The 22,282-nt window shown below is 36.2% G+C and overlaps 2 protein-coding genes across 6 annotated transcripts; both read right to left on the reverse strand.

The window, feature by feature from the left end:
* Positions 1-519: 519 nt before the first annotated feature.
* On the reverse strand, positions 520-5,475 carry LOC108990016 (probable serine/threonine-protein kinase PBL18). Of its 5 annotated transcripts, none has more exons than XM_018963852.2 (5): positions 5,270-5,475; positions 3,423-4,093; positions 2,595-2,852; positions 1,874-1,993; positions 520-1,481 (listed from the first exon to the last, which is right to left on the reverse strand). In XM_018963852.2, the coding sequence occupies exons 2-5, from the start codon at positions 4,050-4,052 to the stop codon at positions 843-845; spliced, it is 1,647 nt and encodes a 548-aa protein (XP_018819397.2). In that variant the 5' UTR covers positions 4,053-4,093; positions 5,270-5,475; the 3' UTR covers positions 520-842. The 5 variants fall into 5 exon arrangements, with proteins under 5 accessions (XP_018819397.2, XP_018819395.2, XP_018819393.2 ...); XM_018963850.2 differs by having other exon boundaries at positions 3,423-4,097; XM_018963848.2 differs by having other exon boundaries at positions 3,423-4,097; positions 5,227-5,475.
* Positions 5,476-13,277: 7,802 nt separating this feature from the next.
* On the reverse strand, positions 13,278-14,342 carry LOC109020000 (non-specific lipid-transfer protein 1-like). Its single transcript, XM_019002383.2, has 2 exons — positions 13,904-14,342; positions 13,278-13,436 (listed from the first exon to the last, which is right to left on the reverse strand). Exons 1-2 carry the CDS (start codon positions 14,251-14,253, stop codon positions 13,427-13,429), a joined length of 360 nt encoding a protein of 119 aa, XP_018857928.2. The 5' UTR covers positions 14,254-14,342; the 3' UTR covers positions 13,278-13,426.
* Positions 14,343-22,282: the final 7,940 nt, after the last annotated feature.

The following is a 22,282-nucleotide window of genomic DNA, read 5'->3' on the forward strand; positions in this document are numbered from 1 at the left end:
ATTTAAAAAAATTATAATAATGAGATGAGATAAATTGAGGATGTTTTTGTATTCAAACGGAACGGAAATTAGAGGGGGCCTTAGAAGCCATTTGGAGGATTATTAAGGTTACATAGTGATCTGTCCAGGGGAGTACAACTAACTTAACTGATCATGCAACTTCCAATATAGGAATGACACGTGGATAGGGTGCTGCTAATAATTTTGGTACACAATAAAAGGACAGGTCATGAGTTGACTGGGATTATATCTAAGAAAATAAATAATGTAATTCAAAGAGGACCTCCAGTTGTAATTCAAAGCCTAATAAATATCGCGAACTAGTTAATGCAGAAGTAGTATTAACCCTAATTTTCAGTATAATTACACGTTTCCCGTTTTGACTTTTTGTAGGATTCAAGTTTGGCGGTAAAAGTCCGCCCATCGCCAACTATTTTAATCATATATACAAAAAATGAGAATAGCTTAACGTCCGACTCTTCTCCAGCATGTAGACGTCAAGCTTTGAAGTAGTCTGAATGAAGGCAAAATTCTATCTAGGCATTGCCTGCTACATTGCATTGATTTTACACAACATACATTGTAAAACAGAGTAAGAGTAGAAAATGAGAAAAAAAAAAATGGAGGGGTGGCAAAAGGAACATACAATTTCCTATAATATATAATTGATCGAACCCAGTGAGAGTGGGCTTGCGCTATCTACAAAAGAGCATCCTCTCTTTCATCACCTCCAGGGATGGAAACGTGGGCTAGAACAGCAGCATGTTTATCTTCTATATATTGTGTTAAATCACCAAAAAGCACCAAAAAATTTAAGAGAAAAAAAATGCCACTATATACAATCAAAACCCTTCGACGCTACCTCTCCGAAGAGTTGATGATGATGATGATGATTTCCTGATTTCCTGCCGCTCAAGCTCCACCAAAGAGAGGGTCGAGGAACAAGCACGAGGAGGAAGAGTCAAAGGTAGGGCAGGTCGCCTAGTAGGAGAAACAGATGGTTGGGCTCTCGATGGTGGTGATGGCGAAAAACTTAACCTTGGAGCTGGGGTAATGATTCCATTTAGACTTGGTGACCTAGACATCTGTTTTCCAGCAATGGTCGCTGGTTCTTGCAGAGGAAAACGACAGGAATACTTCATGTCTTGTATCATTTTGAGATGCTCAACAATGGTTCTCATCGTGGGTCTTTCTGAGGGGTCCTTCTGAAGACATCTTTGTGCAATGTCAGCAACTGTCCTGGCTGCTTTGGATGGGAACCGGCCTTTTAAATGGGGATCCATGATCAGAGATAGTCGACAATCATCAGCAAGGAAAGGCCAGCTCCATTTAACTAAATTCCTCTCTTCCTTCGGATGACGGCTATCAAGATTCTTACGGCCAGTAAGTAGCTCTAGAAGAACAATTCCAAAGCTCCAAACGTTGCTTTTTGGAGTGAGCATTCCTTTCTCCAGCGTCTCCACAGAAAGGTTTGCCACTGCCTGTATACACGAGCGAAATGAAGGTTAATCAACCCATTGACTTAAACAGACCACAGAAAAGAGAGGATTTGTAAAGAACAAACGAGTACATGTGACCACAGCCCACACATATTATTTTGCATGGAGTTGGTCATTAAAAATAGAGCACCGGCATGGACACAACCAATTTACAACCATTTTACAACTCCACAATAAAATATTTTTTTTGAAAAATTCAAATACGCCAAAGTCAAAAGCAACAGTTAACAAAATTTTTATAAAAATATTTTATTATATGGTTGTACACTACACTCGTTATGTCCCTACAATTTTTTGTTAAAAATAGCATATACATGATCAACTAAGCTGGAAAAAGAACACCATCACTAAGCAAAGTAAAATTAAGAACTTACTACTGAATTATTAGAGATCTCCAGCTCAGGAATGTGGCCAACACAGCCATATCCTGAAAGCTTTGCACTAAAATCTTTGTCAATCTGAATGTTGGCAGTTGAAAATTCGTTGTACATTGCCTGTAAATACATGGAGAGCTTCCAGTAAACACAAGTAATATACTTCAAATTCTCTTTGAGGAACAAAAGACTGGAATAGTAATTATTGATCAATTAGAGTGGGTAGGTTATCAAGGTAGTCATGGGTGCCAAGTCCCAGATTGGCTACTTGGTCAAACTGGGCTTTATAAGCAATTCAAGGGAAACTTCAAATTGACAAGTCTTTCTGGGGTTATAGTGCAGAATTGCTTAGCACTTTCCCCACGTCGTTACATCTCTATCCAATTTTCTTGTCCATATAATCATATAAAACAGAGATAACAAACCAGGGTAAGCATTTCCTTACACCAAAAAAGGGTTAACCATCAATCAACAAGTGGATATTATCTTCTTCCTAATTATAAAAACCAATAGTAAGCCACTATAAACCCAATTCCAACGCCACACCTGGCTGCTTGAGCCAGCCAAAGGGATTTACAAACAGACATTATTGTTCATATGGAAGAAAAAATTAAATGGTAAGTACACAAATTAAACGGTAAGTGTGACTACAAAAAGCAGCCGCATAACAGCAGCCAATTTCATTAACTATAAAATGATAGTGCAGACAACTTCTGATTACCTGGAAAGGTCCTTCCTCGTGCAAGAAAGTAAGACCTTGTGCAGCACATAAAGCAATTTTCATTCTTGTATTCCAGTCAATGGGAGGCCCATCTGATCTCCAATACAGAAGTCGGTCCAAGCTTCCATGAAAGAGCCTCTCATATATTAACATTCTAGGTTCTGAGACTTCACGTGCATGGTACCCAAGCAATTTACAGAGGTTTGGATGATGCAAGGATGCAATTGTGCTTACCTCATTTATGAATTCTTTCAAACCCTGGAGAAACATGAACACAGTGACAATATTACAAACCAGTGAAGCATTTCCAATATTTACGATGCAAAATGATTGAAAGCTCATAGAGTTCTAGAGCATAAGTGACCTATCAAAGTTCTATAGCATAAGTGAAGCCATAAGTTGTATCTCATTGTGCTCTTGTCACCTAAAGAGGGGAACTGGCATCGTGAGCTTACTTAGTTAATTAGTTTGCATGAAGAGGTTAATTAGTTAAACTGCCTCTCAACCCAATTGGAAGATTCCAAGAGTTGTCTCAGAACTAAGGCGTTTCTTTTATTCTTAGCTATGTTAACTACAAGAACAGCTATGTTTATAGAGACGTGGAGAATTAAAAGGGGGATGAGGGACAAAAACGTGAACAATTTTGTGTGCTCAGTGAAACAACTTGGTTTTCTGTTAAAATAAGAGTACAAAGGCAGGCTAGAAGTCATTAACTACTAATAAATCTATCTATATTTAAGTGACAGCCATTATCATGCAGGAGCTTACCAAGTAAATGAAGAAAAAAAAGTCTTGAGCATTCTAATAATCCTTATATGCATGCATTACCTGAGTGGATGGGTGAAGGCGAGTAACATTTGCTTCAAACTTCTTTGAACTAGAAGCGTCGTCTCCAAAAGAAGCCTTATATATAACGGAGGAAAGACCTTCTGAAACACATCGATCTGAAGAGAAATTGTAGCAAGCAGCAGCAACCTCATCGTATGAAAAGTTCCGAAGTGTTCCTGTACGAGGCAAAGGCAGTGGTCCAGAAGCATAGAGAGGCCCGCTGCAAGTTCCTGACTTCAAGCTTCCTGTAGTCTTCAATGCTGCAGAATTCCGAGGGGATGGCAAAGGAAGAGGTTGTGGACTTGGGGATCGTAGTTCCTTTATTGATCCATTTTGGTACCTCAACTCTTCCTGCTCGTCATATTCAACTGATGTAAGAGCATCTTGTTCCGCAGCGTCAAGAGATGATGGAGCAGATAATGCCCGTGTTCTATTGTTGATGACTTTGTTAACTGGTGGAATGGGTTTCACTCTTGTCCTAAAACTTGGGGGTGCAGACTGTAGTGACCGGGTTTGAATTGGGGGTTCTGGAAGCACCGCAGGTGAATGATCCTTAGGTTTAGCACGTGCAATGTAAACAGTCAGCTCAGACTTTTTCTTCTTACACTTCAAAACTGTGAAACACCCCATCTTATTGTATAAATATTTGGAAATGTTACGCAGTCTTCTATCTTTCTACAAAGAAAAATAAAGAGCATATCAATCAGTTGAAGCCTTAAACTTAGTAAGGTCTTAGAACTTCATCAATTTCAAAAGTTGAATTAAAAAGAAACCTTTGGCAACAATTTCAAGTGGTCAGACACCCTAAGAATTTATGCAATTTGCTGCATGAACAACTACGATTATATTACAATAGTAAGCACTTCCAAGTTCCAACGCCCTTTATAGAAAGTTTTACACAGATGCATCGTGCATGATTATCCACAAGTGTTGCTGTCAAAAGATGTATCTTGGCAAACCATGTAAGTAGTGCCAATCACAATTCCCATTGTAAAAATACTACCTAAAATTTGGGTGGGTCACGATCCACCTTTTCATAACTTGCTTGGGTGATACCCCACCTAAAATTTGATAATTCATTTCTATACAATGAATCTTACTGCAACTAAAATGTTAATCGGTGAGTGAAAGACCACCCTCCAAGTCTCTCCCACATCATCTAATACACAAATCACTATCTAAATATGACAACTTGGCGATATTACTCTAGGAATAGAAGTATTAAGTTGCAGCACCTAAAGAATTAGAACGAAAACTTTAATATCCATCGGAGCTTCTTTCATAGAAAATACAAGAACCCCGTGAATCATTATCCACTCAACTTGACCAAAAAGCAACCCAGATCCATGATACCGCAGATTTTTCCTAAAAGTATAGAGAGTATACCCATTATTTAAAACCTAGAAAAAAAAAAAGATTAGCCAATAGAAGAACGAACAAAATTAGAGGATAATTCGATGTAGCTGACCTGAGATTACTACAATTAGACATACCCATTTACGCCCAACACGGCAAACCAAGCAACAAACTTTTTTAACAAATTCATCGAAAACAAAATCATGACCACCAACATCTCGAGAAAATCTCTAGCAGAAAGAAAATTCCCAAGAAACATGAAAGCCCAAAACTTGTAGCTGACCTAAGATTACTACAATTAGACATACCCATTTACGCCCAACACGGCAAACCAAGCAACAAACTTTTTTAACAAATTCATCGAAAACAAAATCATGACCACCAATATCTTGAGAAAATATCTAGCAGAAAGAAAATTCACGAGAAACATGAAAGCCCAAAACTTTACCAGGGATCCCAATCCGAGAAAAATACAAAGAATCCAGTCAAACCTGGAAAATAGCAGCATAGCACATGGAACTTCCTCCCAAAGAGATAGAGAGAGCCACAAATGGTGGGATTTTAAAGCTGTGGCCTTGATTTGGTGAAGGAAAAAGCCCAGACAAGTCGACGAAACAGATGACAGAGGCCAAGAAGTGAAAAAGATTTTTGAGAGAGAGAGAGAGAGAGAGAGCGGAGGCCAATGAGCAGCGGTCAAACCTACCGAAACGCAGATTTAAATTAACCATTTAAATATATATATATAAACAGCAGAAATGAGATTTTATTTTCTCTTGTTTTTACGTTTATGCCCTCGAGAGCCTCACTACTATTTTCTTCATTTTTCTAAACACACTTTCTCCTCAATGACCGTTCAGCCATGGAATAGAATATTTTGGTACCGATATAAGATAGATATTAAATAAATAAATTATATTTATATAGAAACTATATTATAAAATAACATCAATATAAATTTTAAAAATATACATAATTGAGAAACTCAGAAATTCAAAACACAGCTAAATAGAATTAAATAAAGTGTGTAGTTTGTTAACCAGAACACAAAGCTTCTATTGCTTTCCAACCCAATATCATAACATTAGAACATAATGTTATATATACCAGAATGTCAGAAATTTGCACAAAATAAAAAAATAAAATTACACAAATGTTAAGAGAACAAATAAAAAGCATGAAAAAGAGGCATACTTGCATTGCTTTTAGACATTTAGGAGACGTTTGGATTCGAAGATGATTTGAGATGAACTGAGATGAGCTGAGATGGATTGTGAATAGTAATGATATGAGTTGTAAATAGTAGTGAGATTTATGAGTTAAAGTTACTGAATAGTAGTGAGATGAGCTGAGATGAGCTGAGATCACTTACGAATCCAAACGAATCCGTCTTTTTGGGATTTATCTAAGGAGACTTCACATGGTAAGGGGGAGAAAATGGGGTGGTTAACTGGGCATAAAAATACCATTTTGTTCCTCATTTTTCAGTTGATTTACAAAAAAAATCATTTATTTAACTTCGTTTAGACGTTCATATTAATTTTGGACCGAAATTACCATTTTGGCTGGAATATCAGACTCCGACTAGAAAGTATTCCGACCAGAATGAACCGTAAACCAGTCATAATGACATATATTTGACCCGGTACGGAATAGTGACCTATCCCATGTCAGTTACTGTTTCAGTACGAAAAACTCCTATCAAACTTTGCTTGAAATGCACTTGCACGCTCATATTTTGGACATGGTCACGTGAGGTTTTGATGGAATTTCTACTTACTAGACTATTATATTATCATTTCACTCTTATTTCATTGCGATGACATTATTTACAAATATTTAAATTATTTTTTTTAAAAATAAAAGATAATCCAAAAATAATAGAAAATATTACATTTATAAAGCGGAATGAAAGCAAAATAAGAGTGACATTTAGCCTTAATCAATCTTAAATGGTGCATCTTGACTGCATTTCTTTAAACTATTACAAACATATTTTTTTATATATATAAATACCATCATTCTAAAAATAGGTAATAGGTGCACAATTTCATTTTGAATAGAATTATTAAGTTATGAAGTGAGATATAAGTAATATTGCAGGTTCACCTTGTTTTTTGAGTGCAAGTACCAACACTTTTATTTTTTTTAAAAAAATTATGTGACACTATATGGTCGTACACGTCAATGAAATAAAGTGAGAGGTATAACTGAGACGACACACTAATATTTCTCTTTTGAAAAATATAGTTCATGGGATCTCCGAGCTCAATTGGGAAAGATATATAAATTAATGTAACATGCTTTAATATATTAAACATGTATATAAATAAATTTTTTAATTAAATAATGCCATGTTAATGTTTCCAATTTTTTTTTTTTTAACCGGGGAGGTCAGATTCGGAGGGTTATTTTGGATATTATATTGGATATTGAGGACAAAATGAGTACAAAAATATTTATATAAAAAAAAAAAAATCAACAAAGAGCACCTTGATTAAAAAATGACAAAATCCCCGGCCGTTTTCCGGTCAATGTTTTGAAATTTGCAAGAAATTTAAAACAAACAGAATTGATGTTCCCGGCGCATGGTCAAAGACACACCTAGTTAAAGACAGTTCTTTGACTCTCAATATGGCACGTCGATTCGTTGTGGCAGAAAGATAGACGGCCAGCATGTTGCCATTTCAACCCCCTGTGGGACCTACTTAAGTCAAACATTTTTACGTCACGCTCCATGTGCGCTTGGAAAGGAATTTCCCATTATCAGCCGCAAAAACTAAGTAACCGCAAACGCATCGGAAAAATGTTTTACGTGTCGGAGTCATTCCGAATACAAGTGTTGTGTTTGTTATTTGGATTTGTTTGATTCGGATACTCAAATCAGTAATTCACACCTAATAGAAAGCTTACACTACACGGCTTACTTCTATTATATGATTTGTTATTTTTTTCATTATGTTTAAACAAATATATTTACACATTAAGATAGAAGAATAAAAATATCTAATCACATGTTGGCGTAAAACTTCGTAATAGAATTTCTCAATCTTAAATAGGAAAAAGAGTTATTTGCAAGCCTCTTTTTTAGATAAATTATATTTATCATCCCTACGCTATACACCACACATCACATATAATTTTTTAATTTTTTTTCTTACCAAATGTGTAGTATATGGATTATGAGTAGAATAACTCAATTAGTTTAGGAGGAGTAAAAAAAAAAAGTATAGTGTGTAATGTGTAGGATGATGAGTAACAAAACACTTTTATTTTTTATTATTATCATAGGAAATATACTTTATATTCATTCATAAAAGTGAAGTTACAGCTGTAATTGATACATACAGGAAAAAACCCAGATTACAAGCCAACTACTCACGGTTGAGGCTTTACTAGTATACAAATTCATTTGTGATTGGTATGATCTTAACTTCTAAAAACTCTCGATAGACAAACCGTCTGATAGACCACACTCTACCTAAAGCAGAGATTTCAAACTCCACCCTCTAGAGGACGAGAGAACTTTCACACTATGGACAAAATGTCCAAGAGACCATTTTTTTTTTATTATTATTAACCTAAAACAAAGGAAATAACAGAAAATGTAAATGATACATGAAAAAATAGCGAGATACAGCTTGGAAAGCTGTAGATTCGCATTTTCAATCTCAGAGAAAATAAAAAAAAGCAAGCATAGGGACTGTGGTGGCGCAACTAAAGAAACCGATGACACTGGTTCCAGAAATGTCGCGCATGGTGGCGCTAGAGCTCCCCTTGTGGTGGCGCGTGGATGTCATGCGCGCACTTTGGACCACGCGTCTAGCTCACGCGTCACTCCATTCGACGAAATTCTTCAAAAATCACTTATTTTGTAACCATGTATCAAAGTAACAATAAAAAATTTAACAAACTTATTCCATAAAACAATGTGGATTGACACCTCACGGCTACCCTTAGGAACATGGGCTCCCTGCTAATTACCGCATCACATTGCTTGCTCTCTTGACTGGGTATGAGTATGTCAAAGTCCATATGATACGGTAGTTTATAATTTGCCTTCACCGTATTTTACAATGTGTTGCATCAACTAGTGTTAAGTACAACTACTTCACTTTGGAATCCCTTAGAAAGAACTCATTCGAAATTTGTTGACTGTGCTTCGTCAAATCAGGGGTTATCACTCCTATTTAAGCACTTCAGAGTGGATAATAGAGTTCTACTAGGATATTCTCTCATCCTAGCACTGGGGTCATGAAAAAACTGTTTTTCCTTTAATGCCCAAACTGAAAACACGTGACATGTGACCATGTTGAATCTAGGCTCAATACTTGTGAGACATGCTCAATACTTGCGCTTCAATAGTCGAATTGTATTCCTTAACATATTCATCATATAACTCATGCAACACTTGAAGACATGCTCAATAAATTAAAGGAAAAAAAAAATGGATTAGCACCATCTTGAATCTAGGCTCTAACACCGCATCAATTGTCATCAATATATTATACTACCGCCAATATTTTTCAAACTTAGCACTCATTTTTCTTACTATTAATTTCATGTACTCATTCTCATCTCTAGACTTCTTACCCAAGATGTTCTTCATTCTCTATACTTTAGCAAGAAATAATTTTGATGTTGGGTAATCACTCTATACAATATTGGCTATTTCATTGAAAATAGCAAGTAGTTGGCAAATATTTTCAACTTGCCCCCACTCTTCAATACTTGGAACCCATTCAAAACTGTTATCCCTATTACCATATCTAGAAAAAACTTCTTTGAATTGAATTGCAACATCCAACATTAAATGTGTTGTTTTATCTTGTAGGCATATCTAAAATCAGTTTCTTTGAAGGCAATTGCAATGGTTTTGCAATTTTACTAAATTGTTTTAGCCTACTCTCTGATGCTACCAGATATTTTATACCATCTCTCACACAATCAACGATCTCCTTAATCTCCCTAAGTCTATACCGCACAAGCAAATTAGTTATATGAGCATAACAACTATATGAAACAATTTTCCTCCAACAGACAATGTTTTCTTTAATCTTAAATCATTTTTTAAAATCCTAATGGAAACATCATTAGAACTTGTATTGTTAATATTAATTGAACTAATTGTATTCTCAATTCTCCAATCTTGAAAATACTTTTGTAAAGCATCAGCAATAAGAATGCCAGTATGTGAATGTGAGACATTACAAAAGTCCAACACACACCTTTGAAAATGCCAATCACTATCTATAAAATGACATTTCACTACTATATATAAAAGTTTTTTAAGAAGTCTGCATGTCAGTTATGATATGAGCTTTGTTAACAGGTTTAAGCAAAGCCTTTAACTTCATCTTTTCAAGTCTCATAAGTTCTCATGCATTCATTCTTTGCAGCAGCCAGAGACATTTTTTTCCAATGTGGAATGTTTGCACTCATAAACATATGAAATACCACATGCTCCATAAAAGAAAATAGATATCCATGATAAAGTCTCATATGAGAGGCATGCTCTTGGACCCTATTACTATCATAGGTAAAGTTTGACACAGTGAAGCCACCATCTTACTCCTTAGACTCAACTACTAAAACTTTTTATTTTTTCTTAGACCCTATGTAGGGCAAACAAGCTAGCAAGTGCCTACATAGTGTAGTCATATCACTCGATCAAGATGCTTTAAACAAAGTTTTACACCACTTGCATTGAAGCTGTTTAGCAACATCTCGTTCAATTTCGACAAAATCGTTCTTTATAACAAAATTCCTCTTTCTTTTCTTTCTTTCATAGGCTATCGTTTGAACTTCTGTTGGGCCCTCATTAAAGACTGTATAAGGGGCCTCAGTATTTGCAATGTCTCCATCATCATCAGATATGGACTCTACTAAGCTAATCCTAATTGAGTTTTCATTTTCATACTCCTCCACCGGATCTTGTTCATTGATAAGATCATCCATTTGCTAAAATAAATCATTTGTAAATACAGAACCAGACAGATTACATTAATAAACTAAATTACAAATTAAAGTAAAATAAATGTGACCCAATACATGTAAAAACAACCTTGCCTCGATGGCTTAAAGTGCCTTCAAGAAGCAAGACTAATACAGTTGATACTAATAAAGTAAAACATGTTCCATACAATAGATTTGAGTAGAACAGTTTTAGTATATAGCCTTGCATTAATAGCTTAAAGTACCTCCAGATGCAAGATTGATACAAATGATATTAATCAAGTAAAACATGTTAAAGTCAAACATATTTCACTTGAAATTTCAATATACAACCTTGCCTTGATGGCTCAATGTGCCTCCAGAAACAAGGCACCTCTAGGGTCCAAGATTATAATTTTTAAATATAGAAGATTATAATTTATAATCAACCAAAAAATGTTAAAGAAAACATCATTAAATACTTAAAGCAAGAACATAAAACAAAAACAAGACATGAGAGAATTAATCAACCAAAATATATTAAAGAAAGACCTTTTAAATACTTGAAGTAAGAACATAAAGCAAGAACTAAATAGGATCAGATTAATCAACCAAAATATGTTGCAGAAAGCATCATTAAATAGTTGAAGCAAGAAGCAGATATGATAAGATTAATCAACCAAAACATGTTAAAAAAGAATCTTTAAATACTTGAAGCAAGAACACAAAGCATGAACCAGATATGTTCAGATTAATCAATCAAAACATGTTAAAAAAAGCATTTTAGAATTTACAGAGAGAGAGAGAGGAGGGAAAAAAATGAGTATAAAGAGTTTTGGCACTGAGTGATTAAAATTGAGTTTTTTCGCTGGAAAATTTACAGAAATGGGCAAAAGAGGTGCTTCTATATTCTACACCATTTTACAAACAAAGGGGCCCACTATAAGTTTTTTTTAACCTGGAAGTTTCTATAGTTTTGCCCATTTGATCAACAGTAAGTTTTTATCACCATTTTACAAACAACCGAGCGGTGCAAAAGGAACCCGAAGAGGCAAACAAATTATGTCAAGCAGCGCAAAAAATAAATGTATTTAACAAATAAACGAGCAGATTTCCGTTGAAAACATCTTGAAGAGACGTGCATGTTTTGTAATCTATATTTTTATAGTCACTCATTTCATTTTCAGCCCTATTTTACGTCGACTCTTCAATAACGGCTAACCAAGTTCATAGTCGGTCTCTAACGGTAAATTTCTACTAGATCTGAAGTTACTACATATTTTCCTTGGTCGTTAATTTGGTGCAGTTTTATGTATTTATTTATATTTTTTTTTTCCAAATTTATTGCTTTGTGTGTAATAATTCTCTTAGTGGTTTCTTTATTTGGGTATGGTTTCTAAAAAGAAAAATGAGTATTGGGTTAAAAACACGTTATTTGTTAATCTTAATGTTGAACAGAGCAGAATATATAACTATCACCATTCACCATGTGAATGGTGAAAAATGTGGTTTTTATTTTGTATATGGACATGGTGGTACATGAAAATTTTATCTTTGTAACATGTTCTAATTTCGATTACGTTTAGGATCATATATAAATAATACTTGCAGTTGCTTCATAAACTCTGTTTTTGGTTTACGTAATTTTAAGAAATGGTGAAGATTTTGGTTTAAGTTTCCCTATTTGGTTGCTTGTTATATTTCAGTACGTATTTAGTTTTTGGTTATATGGAAAAGATAAGTTGGCTAGATTTGTTTGGAAATGGAAGCATCCAATATTTGCCAAAATGATGGAATTGTGCTTTTTAAATCCTGTTAAAAAGATCTATAGATAAATTAAAATCTATTAGCGGCGAATTGAAGCGCCGTGACGCTATTTTTATTCTATTTTGTTTATATTCAGTTAAAATTTAAATGTAATATTTTGTTGTCATTACTATTAATAAAAAAATCGAATGAGAAATGGATGGAAAAGAAGATCATGGCCTCACAATTGAGGGAAAAAAAAAAAAAAATCTATGTTCTATTTTCTTTTTCTTTTTTAAATATGGCAAGGTTAAGCGATCCATTGAACGGTAGACTCGGACCAGGTAGCATTTTTTTTTTTTTTTGGTAAGTCAACAATGATCTCATTAATATTACGTTGTCCCCAAATAACGACTAAGCTTCAGACTTATGTATAACTCTTCCAGGGTCAAGTACTATAAATTCATGTCCATCTTCTGATTTAATGCATACTACTAAGTCACTAGCTAGCTAGGGTTCGTAAAATCCACCAACACTAGATCTTCATGAACACGATTTACCCACAAATATAATTAATTACTCTCCAACGCATGATGCACCGTAACTAAACTTCCAAATGATCACAGAATTACAAAGCACCGACACTATGGTCATGGAAATTTGGACCCGTACAAAGGCAGCAGGTGACATGAACGAAAGAGATCATCATGAACACGTAAGTATAGCTCATATATATATATATATATATATATATATATATATCTTTATAAATACTGGACGTTCATTACATAGAACGACCGACTGGACTCACACTGGTGACACACAAACATATATAGTGACTAGACCGTAAATATTATGGAGAGGCTCGCTAATTAAGTACTGCAGCCCCATCCGGACTCGCTCGACGTACGTTAACTTTATTCTCGAAGCTACATATATCCTGCCGCCGCAAATGTCTTCTCCATTATTTCTCACTTGACGCTGCATTTAAAAGAAGGAACAATAAAATTAATCGGGGATGCCTCTTTTAATTATACCGTTTCCAATTCAGAGCATTTTAGAATGTGTTTTCGTTGATGTCTGTCATGAGAACGGAAGAACCCGTAAAAACTGTGCAAAAATGTCTGCATGTGCTTTCTTCGATTTGTGAGAAGGATGGACCATTCCTTTTTAAAAATTTGCTTAAAAAATTTATGATTTTCTTATGGGAGAAATGATGAAGTTTCTATACGTATTTTCTAAACAACGAAGTACTAGAACTGCACCAACAATATGAAAAAAACTTTCACAACTAGATTCTTAAAGGAAAAGGAAAAATCTTGGTGAATTAAACTAAAATCCAGCAGCCGCGCGATCAAGTTTAGAGATATAATCTAATCGAGAAAACTAAGCAGCTGGGAGTTTATTCTAGAATCGAAAAGTTCAGGGTACGTGTGAGGGGGGGTTACCTGTCGCAGTTGGTGGAGATGCTGATCTCGTATGGAATGTTGACTTTGCACAAGGAAGGGAGTCCAGCTGCATACTTAGGGTTAAGGCCACCCAGCAAGGCACCAGCTGCTGATTTCAAGCACCTGCATGCGTTCTGACGGTCAGGAGTGGTGCTGGCTGCTTTGTTGAGATTGGTGACCGCCGTGCAGCATGGCTGAGAAGGTTGCCCGCCGGTCCTCAGGTAGGAAAGGCAAGGTATGAGGCTGCCTTGTATCTGGCTGCATGATAGTGGGGCCGCCACGACGGCAAAGGGTGCACATGATACCATCATGCACAAGAGAAGCACGCACGCCAACTTGAGGCTTTCCATTGTCTGATACTTTTCTGGAGGAGAAAGGACAAAAAAGGCTTTCTTTTGGACAATATATGGAAGAGGAAGCTAAGCAGCTTGGAGCTTGAGTACTTTGAAATTAAGCTGGGTGGGTGAGGGTGAGATCAAGCTTATCGACATGGTCATTATATAGATCAGAAGTTAAGAGCATGAACAAGGCAGGCAGCGAGTACTGTTACCGGGTATGGGTGGTGGTTGGACCTAATCCAATGCTCTCGCCTTTCCAGACTGTACGTACGTAACGTACAGTAGCGCGGATCAGTAATGCAAATAAATTAAATATATATCTGTTAAAAATATCACCGAAAATGTAATAATATATATATATATATGTATGTATATTGAAGAAATATTTATAAATATTTATTCTTATGAATCATGTGATGATCCCGTACTACGCCTTCTAATTATCTGAAAGTTCTAGTTTTATATGTTAAGTTGGTTTTACCTCGTGCATGAGTTCTATGTTTGAATTTAGTCAATAATTTGGTCATCTACTGATCTGTTCATGTCTAACTTTATACACATGCAAATCCGCTATTTCGCGCCATAATTGATGCTCGCTCATATTCATTCTCATGTTATCCGTCTTTCCATAATCCTCGTTTTTTTCCTATCATTTTCATGAACAAGGATATAATATATATATATATATATATATATATATATATATATCATATCTCTAGTATATATATATGCTAATATATAAAATTTATTCTATGCCATTTGATATTATATATCATTCATTTATTTTATTTTCATTCATTCTCTAATTACCTCATTCTCCAATAAATAATTAGGACATATATTATGTATTCAAGCACATTTCAAGGGGAAAATGAAGGACATAATTGATTTGCAAGCTATTGGAACATGTGACAATTACAAACTTATTCAAGACTTGCAAAAGGAGGTGGACAGCTACCTTTATCTTGAGGAAGAACTAAAATGGAAGCAAAGGGCAAAGCAAAACTGGTTGCATAAAGGAGACATAAACACTCAATACTATCACAAGTTTGCTAATCAGAGGAAATCAATTAATACCATCAAAGCAATGGAAGACAGTCAAGGCCAAATCGTCATTGATGCTCACCTGATTGGAGAAACCTTATTGGTTATTTCTCTAATCTTTTCACTTCTACTAATCCATCTGATTTGTCTAGTTGTGTTTCTGGTTTAACAGCATGTGTGACACCTGAAATGAATTCCAAACTTCTTAGTGAATTTATTACAATGGAAGAAAAGGATGTAGTTTTTTAGATGGCCCCTCTTAGCTCACCAGGCCTAGATGGATTCCCTGCCCACTTCTATCAAAAAAATTGGTCCATCATTGGAGAAGAGGTATGTCTATTTGTACAAAAAGTTTTGTAGAATGGCTGGCCTTTACATGACATTAATGACACATTTATCACATTGATACCAAAAGTAAAGCAGCCAAAAAAAGTGACAGATTTCAGGCCTATTAATCTGTGTACTGTGCTTTACAAGATTTTTTCCAAAGTGCTTGCTAATAGGTTAAAAATAATCTTACCTGAAATAAACCAGAGTGCTTTTGTGTCTTGGTTGATTGATCACTAATAAAATTTTAGCAGCATATGAAGTTCTTCATTCTATGAACATCAGAATGTATGGAAAGTCAGGTTATATGGCTCTTAAGCTTGAAGAAGTTATGCACATACTTTGTTTTGACAGAAGATGGATCAATCTTATGATGGGTTGCATTAGATCAGTTTCTTATTCCATATTGATTAATGGAGAACCTCATGCATCTTTCATACCCTCTAGAGGACTTAGACAAGGAGATCCTCTTTCTCCTTACTTGTTTATTTTATGCTCAGAAGCTTTGACCTCCTTACTGAATAATGCATAAGCTATTGGGAGTATCTCAAGAGTATCAATTGGGCATGACAATCTTCAGATTAACTATCTTTTGTTTGCTGATGACAACCTCCTGTTTTGCAAGGCAAATTCTCTTGAATGGTGTAGGCTACTTCACCTGTTGGAGATCTATGAGAGAGCCTTGGAACAGATGCTTAATAAAGAGAAAACTTCCCTATTTTTCAGCAGAAACACCCCAGCTAATGTTAGATTATGCAAATTGTTGGAGTTAAGTCCTCGGGGCCTTTTGAGAAATACTTGGAGCTCCTTGCTGTTGTTGGTAGATCAAAAGCTGCTGCATTTCATTCCCTTTTGGATAGAATTTGGAGTAGAATTTCAAACTGGAAAACTAAAGCACTTTTAGTAGGTGGCAAGGAGATTCTTATAAAAGCAGTTCTTCAAGCAATTCTCACCTATTCAATGGGTATTTGTTTTTTGCTGCCTGGGTTTATTATACATAAGTTGAACAGTATGCTCAAGAAATTTTGGTGGGGCTATAATGAGGATCACTTTAAAACTCATTGAGTGAAATGGAGTCAGTTGGGTATAGCAAAAGACTATGGAGGCCTTGGATTTAAGGATTTTAAGAGCTTTAAGTTAGCAATGCTTTCCAAGCAAAACTGGAGAATTTTTACTTAGCTCGACCCTTTACTTGCAAAGATTTTTAAAGCAAAGTACTTTCCTCAGGAGGACTTCTTAAAGGCAAGACTAGGATCAAGTGTACCCTCCTATGTGTGGAAAAGTATCAAGGCAGGGACAAAGCTACTAGAAGAATGATTATACTGGATAATTGGCATTGGCAAGAGGGTAAGGATCTGGAAAGACAGATGGCTACCAACACCTTTTAGCTATAGTATTACATCTTCCGATTTTACTCTTGGAGAGGAAGCAAAAGTGGCAATGTTGATGGATCAAGATCTAAACTGGTGGAATGAATAGCTGCTGCATCAATCTTTCATTCCTCTGGAAGTCCAACATAATCTTAAAATCCCCATCAGTTCAGGAGGTAGAGATGATAAATTGGTTTGGTTTTATACCAACAATGGCCAGTTTTCTATGAAGAGTGCATAACATATTCACAAAAGAGTTGGTTACCAAAAAAGAGGCAAGCACTTTAGATGTCAATAATAATTCTGGGTTCTAGAAATCAATATGAAAAATGAATGTTCCCAATGCAGCCAATATGTTTATTTGGAGAGCATGTCGAGATGTCATCCCCACTTCCTCAAATCTGTGCAAGAGGAAGGTTTTGATAGATGATTCATGTATTTTATGCAAATCTCATGTTGAAAATGTGGGAGCATGCCTTATGGAGTTGTGTAGCTTCTCAAGATGTTTGGAGTATAGGCTGCAAAAGAATTCAGAAATTATTTGTTCAAAGTCATAGTTTTGCAGAAATTTGGAAAGAATTAGTACAGAAGTTGAGTAAGAAAGAATTGGACACTGCTATGATAACAAAACTGATCTAGTTTAGAAGCTATTCTATTCTTATTGGCAAAGAGTTTCATCATCCTAGATTCCTTATAACCAAAGCTACAGAGGATTACTAGTTGTTCCAGATCACTCAAGAGAGAAAGTCATCACCAGGTGTTACTGTTGCTCAGAGATTTGCTTGGACTAAGCCACCTGCTGATTGGTTTAAAATGAATTGGGATGCATCATGTGCTCAATCCAGAGGAAGGGTAGGCATTGAAGTGATTATAAGAGATACCAGTGGTCAAATAATTGGATGTTGTCGTGACTCAAAGCCCTTAGTTGCTAATTCTTTCATGGCTGAAGTTGTTGCACTGCAAGTGGCTGTGAATTTTTATAAGGATATAGGGATTAAAAGGGTGATGCTAGAAGGTGATTCTTTGCAAGTGGTTCAATATTTGTAGAAAGATAGTCATGATATGATCAGCCCAGTTGGCCTACTATTGGAAGACAAAAAATTGCTGCTAAAGTCCTTTGCTCAATGGTCTATTCATCACACAAATAGGCTAGCAAGTGAAGCTGCACACTACCTTGCTCAAGATGCTATTCATCACAAGAATGTTGTGTTAGATATGGATATGATTCCTTATTGTATTAAATCTATTATTTTAAAGGAAGTTTTATAGTGATTGATTGATTAATAAATCATCTTTCTTTCAAAAAAAAAAAAAAAGAATAGCAAAAAAGAAACCTTTCAAAGTGTCCCTCCATCTCCTTCTCCCATGCCTAATTTTTTTTCTATTTTATACTAGCTATTTTCTACAATACATACATACATTCATATATATATATATATATATATAATTTTTTTTGCAGTTGATGGATGCGTGCTTTTTTTTTTCTTAGGCAAGTTTAACATTTTATAGATAAATTAAAAGATTACATGATACAAATCTCAGTGGCGTGGAAGTCTCCTACAATCATTCCAAAACTAACAGATGCATCACATAAAAAAGAAGAAAGAGAGAAGTGGAGAAAATTAATTGACTCCCACCCATGTCCTACTAGAGTATGCCACTTGAAGTGGTTTTTGTATAGTCTCATAAAACAAATTATATTACTGCAACTAAAAGTCATAGTAAAAGAGGATGTGCTGCATCTTGTTGGTTTGGACTGACTGGAATAGATTGTCAAACTTATTTTCACTTGATCCTCGGTTTGGAAAAGCGAAAATATAAGATAGCAGTTCGAAATAAAGTCGAGTCCTCGGTAGAGGACCAACACATACTATGACGACACGTGCAGGTCACAAGCCACCGCGTCCTGGAGCTGCTCCTGATGACATGCGCGGCGGCCTGGATGCGTGCTTGATTCTGTCTATCTAATAATTGATATTTTTTTTTTTATCAAAATATATACCTAAATTATGTATAATATCGAGATTAAAACTTTTTCCGATAATAAATAGATTGAATTTTCAATGCAAGGATAGGCCCTGCATGCAGTCACGTCAAATCGAGAACCTCGTAGCTTCTGGGGCTGCGATTTCGCATATATATTATTATTATTATTATTTATATTTTCAAAGGCTGCATTTTCGTACTTGGTTGTGAAATACACCACTGGGGTCAAATTTTAAAACGCCACACAAAGCTAGCTCTCTCCGGCCTATTCCTCACTCGGTACTATAGCCTCGGCCCCAAGCATTTACTGTCTCAGACTCTCAACCTCTTGGTGGTCAAGATCAAGTAGCTAGTCATTATTAGCATAAATACAGAGGATACAACTCAATTAAATGTGAAGCATCAGAAGCCACAGCAGCTCTACGAGCTTCCAGAATCTTCATGATTTATCTTTTATTCTGATCTGTTGTAACCAACTTATTCTTTCTGTTATTTCCTGCAGTACCTCATGCATTTTTGTACGTGCTTTCTGTTATTACTTGCAGCACCACTTGCCTATATATTATGTCAAAGGCACAGTGTATTACGATATGAATGAAATGAACATTTGAGAAATACTTTTCGTATTGTTCTGTTATGGTATCAGAGCTGCTAGACTAGCAGTCTCTCTGGTCCTCTATCATGGCAACCTCATCGCCACCTTCCCCTTCCCTTCAATCTTCCTTTTCTCACTTAGTAACCACTAAACTAAACTCTGAAAATTATATGCTGTGGAAAGTCCAAATCACAGCATATCTCCGAGGGCAGGATCTGTTTTCTTTCGTGGATAGCACACAAATACCTCCACCCAGAATGATTTCCTCCGAGAATTCTACAACATCCAAAATGAATCCTGCTTACCTCTCTTGGCAAAAAACTGATCAACTCATATTGAGTATTTTATTTTCTTCATTAACAGAGTCAATTCTTGCTCATGTAATCTCTGCAGGTACATCACATCAGCTTTGGAAAGCTCTTGAATCCTTGTACAGCTCTCACTCACAAGCTAAGGAGTTTCAAATCCGATTTCAACTCACAAATTTATCAAGAGGAGATCAATCCATTACTGATTATTTCAGTAAAGTCAAGCTGCTTGCCGACACTCTTGCTGCTACAGGAGCCTCTCTTTCAGAAAAAGAATATGTCACTTATCTACTGAATGGTCTTGGTCCAACATATGAACCGTTCATCACCTCTGTTACAACTCGAGCAGATCCCATATCCTCTAACGAGCTGTTTCATCTGCTTCTTATCCATGAGAGCAGATTAAATCATAACTCACGTACCATTACCTCCTCTCCATTTGAACCATCAGCGAATCTCAGCACAGCAAATTCTGCAAACTCACGAGGTCGCGGTCAGTTTCGTGGAGGACGAAGTAATAGAAGCAGAGGTCAGTTTCGTGGAGGACGAAATACATCATCCAGAGGCCATTCATTTTCCAAATCTCAACCTCAGATTAACACCCACCGACCCACATGCCAAGTTTGCAACAAATCTGGGCACGTTGCGTTACAATGCTATTACCGCTTTGATCATGCTTACCAGTATGAGCCACCCACTTCCTTCTCTGCCAATTACACAGCACCTTCCGCTACCACAGATTCAACTTGGTACCCTGACAGTGCAGCTACACATCATATAACCCATGATTTCTCCAACCTTAACCTCTCATCTGAACCCTTTGGTGGAAACGAGCAGATTCGAGTTGGAAATGGATCCGGTCTTCCCATTGAAAATATTGGTGATTCCTCTTTCTCCATTAATTCCTCTTCTTTTAAACTTCATAATCTGCTTCATGTCCCTTCTATCACAAAAAACTTGGTCTCGGTTCTACAATTTTGCACTGACAATTCCTGTTTCTTTGAATTTCATGATACTCACTTCTCTATAAAGGACAAACTGACGGGCAAGCTCCTCATCAGTGGACCAACCCATAATGGTCTTTACAAATTTCCTTCCTCACTGCCGCTGTCTTCTTCATCTGTTCATCTTGGTGAAAAGGTCTCCTTAAGCTGCTGGCATCGGCGCCTTGGTCATCCAGCACCTCGTATTGTCTCCAACATTTTGCATCACAATTGTTTGTCTTATGCTCCCTGTCCAACGTCCTTTGTATGTCCTGAATGTCCCATTGCAAAGGCCCATCAGTTACCTTTTCCTTCATTTAGTAACACGAAGTCAGTCAAGCCCTTAGAACTGTTATAGGCTGATGTCTGGGGCCCAGCAGCTTATGTCTCAAGAAATGGATACAAATATTATCTTTCCATTGTTGATCATTTTACAAGATTTACATGGTTCTTTCCTCTAAAAAATAAATCTGATGACCACTCTATTTTTATTTCCTTTATTAAATTTGCTGAACGATTCTTTAATACAAAAATCATTTCCTTACAAACTGATGCCGGAGGAGAATTTCTATCTCTTAATTCACTTTGTAAAAATCTTGGAATATCCCATCGTTTTTCTTGTCCACATACTCATCAGCAAAATGGTCTCGTTGAGCGCAAGCATCGTCATATTGTTGAAACAGGACTTGCTTTACTAGCTCAATCCTCTCTTCCTTTTTCTTTTTGGGCTGATGCTTTTGAAACTGCCACCTATCTTATCAATTTGCTTCCCACTCCTGTTTTGCAAAATCGGTCTCCTTATTTCATGGTCTATCACAAACCACCTAACTATTCATTTTTAAAAATCTTTGGTTGTGAGTGTTGGCCTAATCTTCGTCCCTACAATCGCCACAAATTAAGTTTTCGGTCCACTTCTTGCATATTTCTTGGCTATAGTTCATCTCATAAAGGATACAAATGCCTGGATTATCAAAAAAATCGACTCTACATTTCACGTGATGTCATCTTTAATGAGTCTAATTTTCCTCACAAAAAAACTGATCCTCATCCGTGTCTTACCCAGTCCAATTGTGATACCACTATTCTTCCTCATTTTCCCAATTCTATTCTTGGGCCTTATCCCCATTCTTCTCATCCAGCTCACAACCCCACTCCAATTCCCTCACCTTCGTCTGAGTCTAGTCCGGCCCAACAAAACTCCAGCCCATCTATTTCGCATTTACCTTCAGTCCAATCTCCCTCACAATCTCAACCCGATCTCCCTTCATTGTCTTCCCCAAATTCCCCTTTCTCGCCCGACTCTCAAATCCCTAACTCCCTTTCCTCCCAGGTCTCAACCCGATCTCACACCACCACTCTTATCCCTCCCAGATCACCAATTATTACTCGATCCCTCACAAATTCCTCTCAACCAAAAATTTTCATGGA

Source organism: Juglans regia, chromosome 4 (assembly GCF_001411555.2).
Source record: "Juglans regia cultivar Chandler chromosome 4, Walnut 2.0, whole genome shotgun sequence".
NCBI classification, from domain to species: Eukaryota; Viridiplantae; Streptophyta; class Magnoliopsida; order Fagales; family Juglandaceae; genus Juglans; species Juglans regia.

What these genes read in the sequence shown, in the direction of transcription:
- LOC109020000 (XM_019002383.2), bottom strand. Translation starts at nt 14,253, where the DNA reads ATGGAAAGCCTCAAGTTGGCGTGCGTGCTTCTCTTGTGCATGATGGTA.
- LOC108990016 (XM_018963848.2), bottom strand. Translation starts at nt 5,286, where the DNA reads ATGCTGCTATTTTCCAGGTTTGACTGGATTCTTTGTATTTTTCTCGGA. An exon ending in GCCTTCACCCATCCACTCAG is followed by an intron (nt 2,853 to 3,422) that starts GTAATGCATGCA and finishes ATGTTTCTCCAG; the next exon opens with GGTTTGAAAGAATTCATAAA. An exon ending in ACGAGGAAGGACCTTTCCAG is followed by an intron (nt 1,994 to 2,594) that starts GTAATCAGAAGT and finishes ATGTATTTACAG; the next exon opens with GCAATGTACAACGAATTTTC.